Here is a 12,347-nt window from a genome sequence, read left to right on the forward strand (position 1 = left end):
GAGATCAGCATTTTTGAGCTCTCACATGTAAGTGAGAACATGCTAAATTTGTCTTTCTGTGTCTGCCTTACTTCACTTAACATAATGACCTCCACTTCGATCCATGTTGTTGCAAATGACATGATTTCATTCTTTAATATGCCCAAATAGTATTCCACCGTGTATACAGACTACATTTTCTTGATCCATTCATCTGTTAATATATTTTTAGGTTGATTCTATATACTTGCTATTGGGAGTAGTGCTGCAATAAACATGCAAGTACAGCGCAGGTATCCCTTTGATGTACTGACGTCCTTTTCTTTGGATAAATACCCAGTAGCAGAAAGGTTGGATTGCATGGTAGTCCTATTTTAAGTTTTTTTGAGAAATCCCCAGACTCTTTCCCATAGTGGCTGTATGAATTTATATTTCTACCAACAGTGTATGAGCTTCCTTTTTTCTGCATCCTCACCAGGACCTGTTATATTTTGTCTTTTTAATAACTGCTATTCCAAGTGGGGTAAGACAGTATCTCACTGTGTTTATGATTTGCATTTCCCTGATGATTAGTGATGTTGAGCATTTTGTCACATGTCCGTTGGCCATTTGTGTGTCTTCTTTTGAGAGATATCTACCCATGTCTTTTGGCTACTTTTTAATGGGATTTTTTTTTAAACATTTAGTTGTTTGAGTTCCTTGTATATTCTGATTATTAGTCCTCTGTCAGAAGAAAAGTTTGCAAATATTTTCTCCCATTCAACTGGTTGTCTGCTCATTCTGTCAATTGTTTCCTTTCCTGTGAAGCAGGTTTTTAGTTTAGTAAGAGTCCTATTTGTCTCTTTTGGGATTTTTTGTCTGTGCTTTTGAGGTCTTGGCCACAAAAATCTTTTCCTAAACCAATGTCCTGAAGTATTTTCCCTATGTTTTCTTCTAGTAGTTTTATAGTTTGGGGCCTTACATTTAAGATTTTAATCAATCTTGAATGGATTTTTATATATGAAGAGAGCCAGGCATCCAGTTTCATTCTTCTGCATATGAATATCTAACTTTCCCAGCACCATTTATTGAAGAGGGTGTCCCTTCCCCAAAGTATGTTCTTAGAGCCTTTGTGAAAAATCAGTTGGCTATAAAGGTATGGATTTCTGGATTCTCTATTCTGTTCTATTGGTCTATATGCCTGTTTTTATCATAATGTTTTGGTTACTATAGGCTTACAAGGTATTCTGAAATCAAGTAGTGTGAAGTATTCAGCTTTGTTCTTTTTGCCAAGGATTGCTTCGGCTATTTGGGCTGTTTTGGGGTTCCATACAAATTTTAGGATTGTCTTTTCTATTACTGTGGAAAATATCATTGGCATTTGTTAAATAGGGTTGTTTTAAAGATATTAATTCTTCTGATCCATGAGCATGGGATGTCTTTCCATTTGTCTGTGTCCTCTTCAATTACTTTCATCAGTGTTTTGTAGTTTTCCTAGTAGAGGTCTTTCATCTCCTTGGTTAAATTTATTACTAGGTATTTCTTTTCAACTGTTGTAAATGGGGTTGCCTTCTTGATTTCTTTCTCCAGGCAGTTCATTATTGGTGTATAAAAATGCTACTAATTTTTACATGTTGATTTTGTATCCTGGATCAGGAATTTCCCTAAAGCAATGTTTGGGATCTGAGCCCAGGTGAGACTCTAGAAAATTCTCCATTCTTATAGTCCAGGCACCAGCATTCTAACTACGGGAGACTTTTCTTTGTTTATAGGCAAGCCATTAGCTTTCCATGTTGCTAAGGTGTTCATTTTGCTCTTTGTAACCTCCTCCAGATTTCTGTGTCATGGAATATTTCTTCACTCTCTTACCCTGGCACTAGGATTCTGTACAACACTGCCTGGCCCTTGATGAAGGCCCTGTACATGTTGGGAGCAGGAGAGGTTTTTTAAAATCTCTTTTGCTTTAATCCAGCCTTCTGTTGCAACTGTGTTGCATTTGATAAAGGACCACTATGCTTCCGAGTTGTCTTGCGGCTCTCTTGCTATGCCTCTAGTCTTTCTTTGGCCACTGCCATGTATTTGGTGAAAATCTTATGCACCTTAATGAATCACTCACAATTCTTTGCTCTGCTCCAAGCTTTGGTGTGTTGCCACTTGATGAAGGCCTCATAAAGAAAAACTGGGGGTGGGTATAAGCTCTCTGTGAATGGAGTGTCTCAGGATTTTAATCTGTCACACCAGCTCACACACGGCCATAAAGAGTTCATTAAAAAATTTGGCTGATTTATCTTTATATACACCTCTACGTTGAGTTTGACTCCTCCTCCTGCTGCTCTGCCAGGGAATAAAGCAATCGGAGGTTTTTGTCTCCTAGGAAGCGCTTGTCTCTTTCTGGTATTCAGTTTACTTAGGTTTTTCTCTACATATTAACTTCTCTGGATACTTTTTAAAAATGTATGATTCTATAGATTATGCAGCTCATTTACATAGTTGGGAGTAGAAGCAACAGTCTCTTGTAACTTTCTTCATTCTAATTAGAAGTGGAGTTTCTTTTCACTTCTTTTGATAACCCCCTCTTGTGTACATCATGTTTTATATTTAAGTCTCCCTCCTATGGCTTTATGTGAGAGGTAAGTTTTAAGCCTAGCAAAAAGCACTCAGATATCTCATCTCTGCTATCCTTTGTAAATATACATTCACTAAGTTTTTTTTAAAAGTCCTGGAAACCATCTTCACGAAGATAAAACATGTTAGAACATAGTAGATACTACACTGGTATTGCAAAAATCCTACTGAAAATTGAGTGGCAACATATTTGTTTATGTAATGTGGAATGTTGAATTTGGAATTCTGCAGATTGGAAGCAACAACAAGGACTTAATGGGGTCTAGTCATCTGTATTGAGACAGATAAGGTTTTGCTTGCTCGTTCTTATCATATCATATCATAGGAAAGGCTTAAGGCAAGGTAAGGATTTCTTATTCTCATATTACAGATGAGGCCTCTGGGATCCAGAGGCAGAGTGATCAAACCACAGCTCACAGTGTGCATGGAGTAGGAGGGCAACCCAGGCTCCAACTTCCTGGCACTGCACCCATCCCAATACTTATTTATTTTAACTGCATGGCCCAAAGAACTAGTCAGATGTGCCAAGAATAGAAATCCTGGCATGACCTCATGAGGTTTCGAAGACTTCATGGCATTAAAATAGAAAATGTTAAAAACAAAATGTAAATATCATTGAGTTACCACCCAGTGCCCTGTGCTTTCCCTAGGTGAGGGAAATATGGTATGGGCAACATCTGTCCTGTTTCATTACCATGTGTCAGAGTATTGCACAGAGTTTGTCACACAAGGCAGAGAAGCATCACAAATAAATATTTGTTGAGTAAATTTTTTAAAGAAAAGCTGAGTAATATAACAAAAAACATCCTAAGAGGACAGCGCCTTGATTATGAAAAAGCTTAATCTCTCTTAGATCCCACTGGAAAACAAGGAACTATTATAGAAATATTTTGCAAAATATTTGTAATGGGATGTGTTATCTGAACTTTGGTCATTCTAGTCAGGAATTCAAAATGAGAAAAAGGCAATAATTTGGGGGAATGTAATCATTCATCCAATGCAGACTTGGTTATAAACCAAGGGTGGTTTATTTTTTGAACTGCATCATTTCAAGTACAAACCCCAAAGAACTAATCAAATGTGCCACAAGACCCAAGAGTGACATTTAAAAATTTTTTAATTTGAAAATAACTTATGCAGCCAAAAAACACATGCAAAAATGCTCATCATCACTGGCCATCAGAGAAACGCAAATCAAAACCACAATGAGATACCATCTCACACCAGTTAGAATGGCCATCATTAAAAACTCAGGAAACAACAGGTACTGGAGAGGATGTGGAGAAATAGGAACACTTTTACACTGTTGGTGGGACTGTAAACTAGTTCAACCATTGTGGAAGTCAGTGTGGCGATTCCTCAGGGATCTAGAACTAGAAATACCATTTGACCCAGCCATCCCATTTCTGGGTATATACCCAAAGGACTATAAATCACGCTGCTATAAAGACACATGCACACGTATGTTTATTGCGGCACTATTCACAATAGCAAAGAGTTGGAACCAACCCAAATGTCCAACAACGATAGACTGGATTAACAAAATGTGGCACATATACACCATGGAATACTATGCAGCCATAAAAAATGATGAGTTCATGTCCTTTGTAGGGACATGGATGAAACTGGAAACCATCATTCTCAGTAAACTATCACAAGGACAAAAAACCAAACACCGCATGTTCTCACTCATAGGTGGGAACTGAACAATGAGAACACATGGACACAGGAAGGGGAACATCACACTCCGGGGACTGTTGTGGGGTAGGAGGAGGGGAGGGATAGCATTAGGAGATCTATCTAATGCTAAATGAGGAGTTAATGGGTGCAGCACACCAACATGGCACATGGATACACATGTAACAAACCTGCACATTGTGCACATGTACCCTAAAACTTAAAGTATAATAATAATAAAATTAAATTAAAAAAAAAAAGAAAAGAATTTAAGAATTACACAATAGTTCCGGGAAGATCTATACATCCTTTACCAAGGTTCACCTACTGTTAACATTTTGCTCCATTTGCTTTGCAATTTGCTATTGCTCTATCCATCCATTCATCCACATAATATATTTTTCTGACCCACTGAGAAAATATTGTCTATATTATGGCCCTTTACCCCTAGATGCATTAGTGTATATTTCATAAGAATAAAAATATTATACACCACAGTACAGTAATCAACTTCAGTAAGTTTAACAATGATAAAACACTTTTTACTAACCATATTCCAATTTTGTAAATTGACCAAATAATGCATTTATAGCATTTTTCCGATATAGGATCTATTCTAGGACCAGTTACTGCATTTAGTTGTCATTTCTCTTTAGTATTGTTTCCTCTGGAACATTTCTGCAGCCTCTGTCTTTTATGACATTGACATTATTGAAGAACATGTTTCTTTTTTTCTTTCTTCACAGAATGTTCCTCATTTTAAATGTGTCTGATGTTTCTTCACAGTTAGGTTCAGGTTATACATTTCCAGATGGAATACTACACAAGTGATATTGTATCCTCAAGTTATCATAGCCAGAGGCACATATTGTCCATCTGCCCCTCATTGGTGGTATTAATTCTGATCATATGGTCAAGGTGTTGCCTGGTTTCTCCATTATATAGTTATTATTTTTCCCTACAACTAATAAGAAGTCTGTGGAGAGACACTTAAAGACTATAAAATAGTCTGCTCCTCCTCAAGGAAATTTTTATAACAGTATTTTCACTGTGGTTATAAAAAGTGACCTCTACATAATAAAAGAAACCTAATTTCATGTATTATAGTTGAATAAGTTCCATGCCAGTTTTAACATCTGTTTCTATTACAGTAGACCATGCCCACTGGGTGTTTATTAAAAACTCTTCATTAACTGTCTGCTATCTGGGTAGGATATGGATAATCTGTTTTTAAAATCCAACTGGTACTGATGCCCTAATTTTGGCTCCTTAAAAATAAATCTTTACCTTATGCTATCAAAACAGTTTAGAAATCAAATGATTTAATTGCAAGAACATTCTTTAAAAAAAGAGACTTGTAAAAGAACCTAGCTCTATTTATTCAAATTATATATGCATTCTGGTTACAATGATATTGATTATTATCCAGCCTTTTCTAAGCAATATGATTTTTAGCTAAGCTTTAATTCAAGGCTTTAACTTGGATTAAACACAGCTAGCTCATATATGTTCAAATGGCCAGGTGGCCTCAGTTTCTGAGTTTGGTAACAAGCAGAAGGAAGACAATTTTTTAAAACAAGGGCACAAGTCTTTTAACTTTTAAAAATAGTTTTTACGTTTTAAATATTTTAAGATGCCTTCTTACTCATTTTGCTACCATGGCTCTCAACATTATGGAGCAACATGTTTCAGAAACCAGTCATGATGCTGAATGGGTATGCCACTAGTTAGTTCAACTATTCTTTTATAGAAGTCAGGAAACCAGAGGGAGAGGAAGGTCCAAAGCCTAAACAGAATACAAACATTGTTATAGCCCCTTTTCTCTTTTGAGCTCAGCCTCTCATCTATAACTTCGTCTTACTTGCAATACAAAAAAAATTCTAGCAGTTATAACAAAAGAGATAATTTTTCTTTTTGATCAACAGAATTCCACAGCCAAATCATTAGTGTTTTTGTTTTGGGGTTTTTTTTTGTTTTGTTTTGTTTTTTTCTTGAAAGTATTTGTAGTCACAGGCTCAAAGGAGAAAGGAAGGAAGAGGGATTAACTCTCCTCAAGGAAGGTCAAAAACATAATTTACAAGAGAGGCAAGAGGACCAGCTGTATCTGCTGTGGCCCAATTGATTACCAGCCGGAGAATTTACCAACAATAAGAAAACCATGTCTACCAGACGTCAAGCAATATAACTGGAGGCCAAATATCTTCGGGCTCATAGCAGGACTCTACACTCTTTACTACCTATATTTCACATTAAATAGGAAGGTGTCTTTCATGGGCCACCAGCAAGGATAACAAAACATTTCCACACAAGGGACTTAATAACATAATCATACCCCACGAGACTGGCTTCAGTGCTGAAGTCCACCTCAAACATGCTCTTTTGTTAAAAAGCAATCTCAGTTCTGAATCAGTATTAAGGGGACAGAGAAACTGAAATGGCTGCAAGCTACTCTTATGCAAGGATTCTTGGGGTTTATCAGGCTTGTTTTATGTATGGGAACTGTTTTGTCAATGAGAAGAAATGAATCTGAAAATATGAATAACCATTTTCATACTTATTCATTAAACCTGTGCTGTTCAATATGGTAGCCACGAGCCACATGTGGCTATTTGGATTTAAATTAAGTAAAGTTTAAAATTCAGCTCCTCAATCAAACTAGCCACATTTAAGTGCTCAATAACCACATGTGGCTAGTAGCTTCCCTGTTGGAAAACAGAGATACAAAATGTTAACATCACACAAAATTCTATTAGACAGTGCTGTTCTACACCCTTAAATCACCTTTAAAACGGGCAATTATATTTCCATTCTATATAAATTATGAAACAAAGCAATCTTTTATGTATTCTCTTAGGAAATAGGTCTACTAACACAACATGAATATTGCACCAGATGAAGGTGAAGCAAAGGGGGAGGGTGGATCTCAGCACTATTTTCACAAAATAAGTCAATCCTTGTCTGAATAAATGTTCTTTACACTACTCACAAAAGTTCTGTGGAGCTACAGGCTGGCTGGATAATATACAAAGGATAGTCAGGATGGGTATTACATGACAAATAAGCAATAAGGTGTTCTTTATTATATTTATCCTTTATGATTCAATCTGTATCAGACAGTTCATATCAGACGTTTTCCTATTTTATATGTCAAAATGTGCAAAATAAATCATTTCCTTTAAAAACAATGCTGCGCAACTTCACAGCTTTATAACTGAGGTACTTTAATGCCAAGTAAACATCACAGGCCACAGCTGTTTCTAAAAACTTTATGAACAAGAAGAACATGAGGCCAATATAAAATAAAATCCACAAATCATGTTGCTTATTCCCAGGCTCAACCATCCTGAGTCCAGGGAAGCTAAGCAACTCCGGAGATAGTATGTGGATGCCTATGTGATTATGTAACTCACTGAGGGACGAGTGCCACAGGCATGTGGCACATGGACAAAGACCTTTGATTCTGCCCATGAAGACACCATGTCAGGGCACGACAGAACACACTGAAAGGTGAGACAGGTCATACCTGCAAGCATGTCAGCCACCTGTGCCATCAAGCATGCAGGATGCTTTCTAGGGTCAAAGCTTGTTTGACTCAGTTTCCTTTATTCCATTCATTTATTCTTGCAGAATCATCCATCTATGTCAGCTCATCAGCTTCATTCCCATTTTCTCTTCCCAAATCCCAGTTTCCTCTTTTCTACTTATTCACAATAGGCAAAATTGTGCCTGTGGGGGAAAGTGGGCAGGCTCTTCCTAATGCTCCCTTGCTGTGTCACCAAAAGCAAAATAGATATGCTGGTTTTCTCTGGAGCTGTTAGCATTGTTAACTGTTCTTATTCAGATGCTTATAAAGACCACAGAGCTACTGCCCAAAAAAAGCTGAAAAAATTCATCCACATCAACTGAGCTGGTTAGAGGTTTATGCGATGGCTACAAGGTTTTCAGGTTATGACCCAGTTTTTTCCCACTTACCTTGGCTTTCCCATCCTGGGCTGACATATATCCAACACACATGCTCTCCGTCGTGTGGCTCCACAGAAATTCCACTGCCGTAAAAGAGAACACAAATAGGCACATTCAGATCACAGATGGAAAATAAATCTTTGCTTTTTAATAGAACAGTTAAAGATAGCTTTATATTTAACACACTCAGTTCCCCACTTTCCATTTGCTCGTTCATAAATGTCAAGATGATTTATCACTAAAACTGTGTAATGCCATTTACTGTGAAATGAAAAATGTATTTCTTTCCTGTCAAAACTTATGATTATTACATGTAAAATAAATGCTCTTCTGTTTGACTCTTGTAACATTAAATGCACACAGACACTCATACATACGGTATACAGTGATTTAGTAAATGTAATATTCCATAGTGTGGTTTCTTTTAAAACACGTGCGTGCACACACACACACACACACACACACACCAGGTCTTAATTTCTTTCTTTATTGAGATGGAGTTTCACTCCTGTTGTCCAGGCTGGAGTGCAATGGCACGATCCCAGCTCACTGAAGACTCTGCCTCACAGGTTCAAGTGATTCTCCTGCCTCAGCCTCCTCAGTAGCTGGGATGACAGGCATGTGCCACTACACCCAGCTAATTTTGTATTTTTAGTAGAGACGGGGTTTCACCATGTTGGCCAGCCTGGTCTCGAACTCCTGACCTCAGGTGATCCACCCGCCTTGGCCTTCCAAAGGGCTGAGATTACAGGTGTGAGCCACCGCACCCAGCCCTTAATTTCTAAATACCATTCTCTACAAAAAAGAACCAGGATTCTTTGGAGAAATGTCCATTCCAGAGCTGGGACACAGAAAATATAAAATGAATCTAGAACATCTTGTACCAGAAAAGTAAGGAAATGCTCAAAGAGTAAAGGGGACTTATCCAAAAGACCCAGGGGTCAACTTGAAGGGCTCTTACTGGCAAAAATCTGTGCCTATCAAAATAAATAATGAGAGTAATGAGTTAAAACCACTGAACAAAGTCAGAATCAATGAGCCCATACTGATCCAAACAAATAAATGGGGGAGAAGACAAAGCTCTTCCTTCAGCAGAATGCCAACTAATAAGTATAGAAAAAATAACATTTTTAGAAAATAATGGTTGCTAAAACTAGTAGGTAGAAATTTGAAGAAGGATGGGCTATTTATATAGCTTCAAAGCATCTCTCCAAAAAATTCTTCTAACAGGAAAAACTGTTAGTTCACTGTGGAAACACTTGATGGACTCCAACTTAACTCAATGAACAAAGCTAACACCACCAATTAAGGCACAAATCAGCACCATGTGCCTTTTGATAAGATACCTTGAGACACAACACTTCTGTGGTATTTGGTATTCGTGACAAAAATGCATAACCAGAATTGAATGAGGAAACATCAAACAGACTTGAAATAGCAACACTCTACTAAATAACTGGTTTGAACTCTTCAAAAATGCCAAAGTCAGAAAACACAAAGTTGGGAAACTTCCTGTTTAAAGAAGACATGACAACTGAACACAATGTGTCATTCTGGATTGTACCCTGGACTTGGTGGTGGGGAGAGATGTTATAAAGGACATTATGGAAACAATTGATAAAGTTGGAAAAGGGACTCTGGGTTAGACAGTAGTGTTATATCAATACTAACAGCCATGACTTTGATAACTGTACTGTGATTATTTAGTAGAATGGCCTTGTTCTTAAGAAATACTCACCAAAGTATTAGGAATAAAGGAGCCTGATGTCTCCAATTCACTCTCAAATAGTTCAGGGGAAAAAATGCACTTATTTGTTTGTGTGTATGTGCATGTGCACGCTCGTGTGCACGTAGAGGGAGGAGGGTGTGAGGATGGGAAAACAAATGGAAGGAAAGGAAAACACTGGTTGAATCTGGGAAAAGGAATCATGGTTGTCCCTTGCACTATTCTTGCAACTTTTCTGTATGTATAAAACTATATCTAAATAAAAAGTTACAAAAAGAAAACTGCAAACATCCAGGCATGCCCACAAAGCTCTGTCACATTCCAGTACATAGCATCAAAATTCTGAGTTTTTGAAGGCATTTTTAAAGTTGTAATGTACTCCAATAAAAATTTCAAAAGTCCCTGATAATAACACTGCATTGCTCAACACTAAACCCTGTCCTCCAGGCCATCCATCTGTTTATATCTCTAAGCTAGTTAAGCCTGGAGACAAGTGTTTGAGTTGAGACCCAACTGTGTGATCCATGATCTCTGAAGGCTTTGCCAGACAGATGGGGAAGAAAGAGGCAGTAAGGGTCAAAATGGAGTTCCTCAGATACATGGCTCATTCCCTCATCATTAATTAGTTATCAAACCTGCCAACCTGCTCAACAGACGCTCCACTGAAGAGTGCAGGAAAAGTGTCACGCAATGAAGCAAGTTCTCTTTACCAGATGTTTTTTTGTCCACACACATCTGCTTTAAACTTCAAAAATCTTGACAACCAGAGCAAGGTCTGGGATAGTCTAACTTGCCTAACAGAGGAAAGGCACTCAAGTCTTACTGAAGTTCCGTAGAGTAGTGACAATAAATTTTATTCAAATACAAGTTAAAGCATTTCTAAAATTGCACCTTTTCCTCATGCCCCAAATATTAAGGGGGCAACTGCTCAGGAATTAGCCAAGAAAAATCATAAAAATATAGCCAATATGACCATGAGAGCAAAGAATAAAGACATTACCCTTTATTTTTTAAATATCATTTTAATCATTTTTAAATGTATTATTCTCCCTATAAATGTAGTCTGCTTTCAAAAAATGGAATAAACATAAAAATTTAGACTTACAAAAGAGGATAAATTAGGATACACTGATGAACTTCATTAAATAACTATTTTTATATGAATGGTTTTCAATAAAATTTCTAGATCTAGTGTTTAGGAGTTTTTAAAGAAAATAACTCAATATCTAAAAATTCATTCTTCACTGTTTTCACAAACATTTATCCCATCCCACAGTAAAAGGCAAAGCATTGTACTGACACATTTTTTAATAATGACAATTCAAATCACTTATCAGTTATTAATTCACGCTAGCTTGAAAATCTCAGAAGAAATTGTCTAGGATTTAAATTATAAAACACTTTTAAGAGAAATTATTTCATTACTTGTAGTACATGCATAATGCAAGTTAATTTAACAAATTATTTCTTAGTGGAAGACTTCAGGGAAGTAGGACAAGGAGGAGCTAACACTTAGAATCTATGATGGGCCAGGCATTGTCTTTCATAGCAGAACTCCGCAAAGCAGAAATGGGGAACCTGAGGCACAGAGAAGGGAAGCAGTATGGTTTAAGTCATTTTACTAGGCGCACAGACTGGATTTCAAGCTGGACTCTGGGATCACAAAGCCTGTGGTATTTCATTGTTATATCACTCTGAAACCTACTCAGTATAGATAAGGATTTATACTTGTTACACATTAAGAAGACTAAATTCCTTACAAACACCAAAAGACATGAAACATCAAACACAAACACCAAACAACTCTTAAAACATTTTAAATCTCTCTTAAGGAAAGTTTTTAAACCATAACGAAACCCAGAGACCATAAAAGATGGCCAAGATCAATATATTTGACTAGTTAAAAAATATTTATAGTGTTTTCCTTCTTTTTTTTTTTTTTTTTTTAAAGACAAGAGTTTTACTCTGTCACCCAGGCTGGAGTGCAGTGGCACAATCTCAGCTCACTACAACCTCCGCCTCCCAGGTTCAAGCGATTCTCGATTCTCGATTCTCCTGCCTGGCTAATTTTTGTATTTTTACTAGAGACGGGGCTTCACCATGTCAGCCAGGCTGGTTTCGAACTCTTGACCTCAGGTGATCCGCCTACCTCAGCTTTTCAAAGTGCTGGGATTACAGGAATGGGTCACCTCGCCTGGCCTGTTTAGAGTGTTTGTTTTTGCCATTTGGAGAAAAATGAAAGTCAAGAGATGAATGACAAATTTGGGGAAATATTTGCAATTCATAGCATAAACAAAAGGCTAATTTTCTTAATATTTAAAGATCTCCTACAAATCAATGAGACAAATATCCAAAGAAAATGCAAAAAGGATACGAATAAAAGGGAATATGAATGGCT

At 37.1% G+C, this 12,347-nt stretch overlaps 1 protein-coding gene across 4 annotated transcripts in view; it reads right to left on the reverse strand.

The window, feature by feature from the left end:
• TASP1 (taspase 1) overlaps positions 1–12,347 on the reverse strand; it is a 259,919-nt gene that overhangs the window by 20,579 nt on the left and 226,993 nt on the right. For all 4 annotated transcript variants that reach the window (XR_004032224.1, XM_003252048.2, XM_030821990.1 and 1 more), the window contains one exon: positions 8,233–8,306. Coding sequence is in view for 3 of the 4 variants with exons in the window: in XM_003252048.2 (XP_003252096.1) it covers positions 8,233–8,306 (74 nt within the window). In the remaining variant the exon portion in view is untranslated. The remainder of the gene's footprint in view (positions 1–8,232; positions 8,307–12,347) is intronic.

The sequence above is a fragment of the Nomascus leucogenys genome, chromosome 11, assembly GCF_006542625.1.
Source record: "Nomascus leucogenys isolate Asia chromosome 11, Asia_NLE_v1, whole genome shotgun sequence".
Lineage (NCBI taxonomy): Eukaryota > Metazoa > Chordata > Mammalia > Primates > Hylobatidae > Nomascus > Nomascus leucogenys.